General features: G+C 43.8%; 1 protein-coding gene across 1 annotated transcript in view; it reads right to left on the reverse strand.

Moving 5' to 3' along the window:
• The window catches only part of nt5c2b (5'-nucleotidase, cytosolic IIb), a gene marked incomplete at its 3' end in the record, with an annotated part of 56,186 nt that extends 53,642 nt beyond the window's left edge, over positions 1-2,544 (reverse strand). The window contains exons 1-2 of the mRNA XM_084318193.1: positions 2,324-2,544; positions 213-332 (exon numbers count right to left, since the gene is read on the reverse strand). Of these exons, the coding sequence (XP_084174319.1) occupies positions 213-313 (101 nt within the window). The 5' untranslated portion in view covers positions 314-332; positions 2,324-2,544. The remainder of the gene's footprint in view (positions 1-212; positions 333-2,323) is intronic.
• Positions 2,545-6,000: the final 3,456 nt, after the last annotated feature.

Consider the following 6,000-nt stretch of genomic DNA (forward strand, 5'->3'; position numbering starts at 1 on the left):
ATGATGAGCCATGACCAAGAGCCCCATACATACCTATGGTGAGCCATGACCAAGAGCCCCATACATACCTATGATGAGAGCCATGACCAAGAGCCCCATACATACCTATGATGAGCCATGACCAAGAGCCCCATACATACCTATGATGAGCCATGACCAAGAGCCCCATACATACCTATGATGAGAGCCATGACCAAGAGCCCCATACATACCTATGGTGAGCCATTCTCCTGTACTTCTTCATGGTCAGGCCGTCCATGTTGGCAGGCAGGTCTGCATAGTCCTGCAATCTGTCGCTCCATGAAGTGGTCATCTTTAAACCCTCTCCAAGTCTGAAGGGAAGAGGAGAGAGACATGCAGGGCAGCAATTATAATCGCCTATACGCTAGGGGTGTGAGTCACAACACAGAATCCAAAATGTGAAGCGGTATCAACAATTCTCCTTATCTTCCCTAGGTCTATATATAAAATCTATAATTAGAGCTCTGTAGTATGAATGCATTTAACGCAATTATATTGGAATTGTGACCTATAGTTAGCATAAACAACCAATCAAATGACAGCCTTTAAAGTAGCTCCTGAGCTGTTGTGGTGACAGAGGCCGTTCTGACTTCAAACGTCATGTAGCAACAAGTTCACCTTTTTAACTCTAACAAGTAGGTAAGCCTAGCCTACTTTTACTTTAGGCCTCTCTCACATGGGAATACAGTCACACACAAACACACATGGGTGCACACAACAAACATCACGTAATGTAGGCATTGTTGTAAATAAGTAAATCACAGTACAAAAAAGCCAAAGAGGTTATCAATCTCAGGGGTTTTGAGGGGTAGATGAGAGGTGTGTGTATGTGGCATATAGGTCAGTGCTGTGTGTGTGTGTGTGTGTGTGTGTGTGTGTGTGTGTGTGTGTGTGTGTGCGTGTGTGTGTGTGTGTGTGTGTGTGTGTGTGTGTGTGTGTGTGTGTGTGTGTGTGTGTGTGTGTGTAAGGTGGTAACAAGCATCATGGGATGCGGTTAAGTTGATTTCAGGACCATATTCAGGACACAAGGAGATTGATCAAGCCTCTATGGTCTACTCTATACAAACAATTAGGCTGGTGTGGTGTGCCAAAAAAATAATACATAAATAAAATCAAGGGCCTCACTCACCCACTTAGCATTGATTGTAGGACAAAGCCGTAGGGTGGACTGAATCAAGACTCCCATAAGGAGATTTTAAAATGGGGTCACACTAGTACACTTACAAAAAAGAACGGATAAAAGGACACTCTTCGTTTTGAATAATGGGTCAGATTGTGTCCGAAAGGGCTCACATACGGACTGGCCTAAAGCAACAACAAAAAACTCCAAAGCAATGCAGGGCAGGCACATCTGTTCGCCGTGACTCAGGGGAGAGATGTATCCTTTTATGTCTAAACGGAATGTAGGCTTTGTCTGGTCAATGACCAGGGTTTTTCTTCCTAAACACGGCCCTTCTATCTCTGGAGATGCTGGGGGAAGGGGGGAAGGGGTGTGGAGGCTGAGGTCAGCATTCTTTTCTTCTTCCCACCGCTGTCACACGCAAACAAGACGGCTATCTTGGGGAGAGAGACTTTATGTCAACAACATCATCTCAATAGTTTCCACACAAAAATTGTGCTAGAAATGATGTGGCACCGAAATGCTATTCGTTTAGGATGTTGTGCATTTTAGTGTAATGTTATTTGATCCTTCAGCTATATCTCCCCATACAGTCCAGTGTGTTGGGTTGGGATCAGCAGGTCTGCACTGCAGATGGGGACACGGGGAACAGACGAGGCAAGGCACAACAACAACATACTTATTAGAACCTACTTTTGACTAACGTTAACTTAGCTGTGTTGCCTCAGATCCGTGGAAGGAAGAGTAGCACAAACAAGTGAGGGTAACGTTAAAAGAATGATAATAAAAAAATAAAAAATAAAATTGTCATGTCAGAGCTAGATACCGTTAGTTAACTGGTCCACTAACGTCATTTACAAAGGCAGAATAGTTCTAGCCCTAAGGTGCCTTTATATGCTACTGAGCTTATAGCCACCAACAAAATAATCCGTGCTAGCAGCAGACTAGCAGTTCTTTATGTTGCACTGACAGCTCTCTGCACAGCCTTTAGCTCCAGATAAGCATTCATTGTCTGTCTTTATTTATACTCACACTATTGTCTCTAGAAGATCAACTAAAACCGGCCAGCCTAGCGGCGAAGAAACGCAGCTAACGTTTGTTGTGCTTTGATTAGAAAACCAACGCGGATTTATCTGGTAGATTGAATTGAGCTGTAGTGGCTCACATATTTACTGTACTCACGATCACCTCTGTTTTCCTCAATAGAACAACTGCACCGTCTGATACTCTGAGCATGCGCCTCATGCACGCTCAAACTGGGGCAAAATGGAAATTTAAAAAAAGTTAATGTTTTCGCCACAAAAAAAAGTAGCTCTCAAAACGAATACAGTCTATGTGGAAGTAGACAGTAGTGCTCAGCAGTGTGTCTGTTTCACAGCCAGTTGTTATTATATGGACCAGTGGGCGGCGTTTTGCTCCTATAGTACTCCGGCGGTCTCTCTGGAGGGGGAGGGACAAGCTAACTGTAATAACTGCACAACTCTACAGTGCTTTTGATGCGCAACTCTCTGGCAACAGAAGTCATCATCACATGCAAAGCTCCTATATTATACAGCATTGCCCATCCCAATAATAGTACTGCTATCGACCGTTATATTCAAAAGATTCCAGCCAGCAGCAACAACGCATCCATTTTATTTTCCCTTGCTAGGTCGGCCTACGTGGTCATGGTGTGTGTGTGTGATTGTGAGTGTGCGTGTGTGTGTGTGTGTGTGTGTGTCAAATATCCGAGAGTTGCCATATTTTGCTGGTTTAATTTGTGACTGAGAACAGACATAGTAATCCAAGGATTCTAACTATTAATCCATTTGTGAATTCTGACTGCTGTCTCTGCCTCCTCCTCTTTCGATGTATTATTATTATATATACTGTATATTTTATCTAGTTATTTGTTGACAAGATCAGTGGTATCAGATCAAATGATATCAAAAGTCATCCATGCATTATTGTGCTTGTGTGGTTTAACATGTACAGGTAGTTGTCACATTATAGTATAGTCCTGAAGCCTGACTGATTAGGGTCTAGGAAGTCATTCTGTAAGAGATAATATAACTAAGGTTTATGTGGTGTTAAGTACACATATATAACTACATCTAAGATTATGCAGGGAGATAGCCCCGCGCTGACTGAGTTTGTCTCTATCTCCCTGCAGACACTGTAGCACCCAACAACTTTGATGAACATTGTTACTCAGCTGATAGAGTTGTCCTTCCATCATATGTATATATATACTCTGTCAGGATCTAGGGGTAACAGTACTGTATATTTGAATACCGTTTATGTCACAAATGTATCAGTACTAAATACCTATATGTCCCTATGCCATAAATGTCATGTATGTTGTGTATGTCATAAATGTCTATATGAATTGAAAATGGGGGACCCTGATGGAAACAAGACAAACGTCTTTTTCAGGTCTGCATCCCCTTAACAATTGTGTGTATTGAGCCGTACTGTATTGTACCCATTCTGCAATCTGTTAAATAAAGTTTTCATTCATTCATTCATCCTGCTGTCTTGTTGTACAAAACTTGTAAGTCGCTTTGGATAAAAGGGTCAGCTAAATGACAAAATGTAAAAAACCCATGAAAGTCACAATATTTGACTAAAATGGAAAATAAATGCACATGAGCTAATAGAATGGCATAGTGGTGTTTACTTTATTTATGTGATGAATCAATCGGCAGAATAAAAAGATAATGTTAAAAGATTGTGAATTTAATAAAATAAATTATGATTTTTATAACATGGCGAGAAGTAGTAGAAGTAGAACGCTTTTTTTTTTTTTTTTTTTTTTAAGCATTGCAAAACATACAATAGAGAAAAAATATTGCACATCGGCGGAAAATATTGCACCTTAGATAATTACATTATTGCACATGTGTCCCAACATCTGTTGTTACAAAGGGTCAGATTAAACCGAATATATATATTTATTGCCTGAGATCCCATGTATAATATCTGTGTATCGTTTGATATCCCTTGTATATTCTTTGTACATATACACTGAATATCCCTTTAGTCTACTACGGCCCATAATAGTTCATTCTCTCATTGGACAAGAACCTGGCGCCAGCAGACAGGCCCCTTGAGTCAAGTTCAATAGTGCCGACGAACATGTCCCAACTAGCCCCGGTTCCGCGTAGGAATACGGCTACCGAAATACGAATGGTACTATTTGTTCACCGTGCATATAAATAGGGCGCAAGAAATGTAGAATTCCTCTTAGTCCCTTGTCCCGTTCAGTCTCGTTCAGTTCCAGTTATCCAAGTGACGTCTCTCCCCACTACGCAACGTGGGCAGAGTAGGGCTCGCATCGCCCCAAGATAGAGTCTCGTGTTATCCTACTACGTTTGTTTAACGTATCGTTCGCTCCCTACTAGTAAAAGCCTTCATTACGAGTCAAAGACCACGTGAAGTGAGTAATGGTGTGTCTACATAGAGCACTTATTGCCGCGTGCTAATAAGGATAGTAACGTCAAGTTCAACCGTGGACTACCGTGCACCACGGAGGATACCTACACCGGTGATTGCAGAGCCACCTTCCGGCAGGATTATTGCTTTGACTGTGGCTGCTGGAGCAGAGAACCGCCTACCGCGCTGCTACTGTGGGATCTACACAGGCCCGTGAGGACATCACTCGAGCCCGTCTCTGTCGGAGCAGAGACTCCACGGCTTCATCTGCGGCGCGCACCCTAGGATTACAGCTGCTGCTTTCCCCGCTGACACAGGGGTGATATCGCCTCCGTGGACCCTTGACTTTGTATAGAGCATTGCCTCCCCCTGCTGGCTTACAACCGGTAGTACCCCCCTTTCAGTATCTCCAGTATCTCTCCTGAGTACCATAGATAATTACTAATATTCATTATTGATTTGCCTATGCACATTCTATTTGCCTTATAAGCGCAATTAAAGTAATGTAATAATACCCTTTTGATGTAATAAATATTCTAAACGAGTATTTGTGTGGAAACCGTTTCATTGTGGAAGTGTTCTAATCTGATATACTTGTGTACGGTATTGGCCAGTAATGTACATAAGACGGTAGTAGTTTAATGATACTAATACTTGATTAATACAGTCAGGGAATTGTACCCCTCAGTTACAATTGGTCCTTCGAGCCCCGGATAATAATTAGCGTAATATTAATATAATATTAATATTGACATGGCCGATGACGAACACTCCACAAACGGTTCTCCTAAGCTAGATCGCCCGCAGCGCAGACGGCAGCCACCTCCCTATCTAGAGGCATACTCTGTCAGTCCAATACCTAGCTTTAAAGGGAAATTAGATACGGATAAAATAACTAAAGCGGATAGTAAAATTATGTCCGACCCTACCAACCAGGCTACCCCGCCAACAGAGGCCCTAGTGGGTTCTAATGTAACTGACCAAGCTCACGGTGGGGACCAGGAGGGAACTGACACGACTTTATCCCCCGACAACGCCGACGAGGTAGTCCCCGGAGCGCTCCAGGATAAAGAAAGCCCTCCCGGGATGGAACCCGACCCACCACAAGAAGAGACGCGCACCCAGGAGATGGGTCTCCTCGGTACGCAACAGGAGAACGGGTCTCCAACAAGTACTGCCGGGAGCCGATCGCCCCGAACGGCGTCTTCCCCCAGCGCGGCGGACAAGATGCTGGCGCAAGCACTCATCGCCACCCTGGCAGCCTCCACCGAACGCGATCGACTTCAAGCGCAACAGACGCGCGAGCGCGAACATTTTGCAGTCGAGCGAGAGCGCTTCCAGGCGCAACAAAGGAGTGAAGACGACCGCATAAGACTGGAGACCAGACGCCTCCAGACAGAAGAGAACATTGAGAGAAGCCGCGCCAATGCACAGCACGCCGCCGC

This window comes from Notolepis coatsorum, assembly GCF_963971535.1.
Source record: "Notolepis coatsorum genome assembly, chromosome: 7".
Taxonomy (NCBI): Eukaryota; Metazoa; Chordata; class Actinopteri; order Aulopiformes; family Paralepididae; genus Notolepis; species Notolepis coatsorum.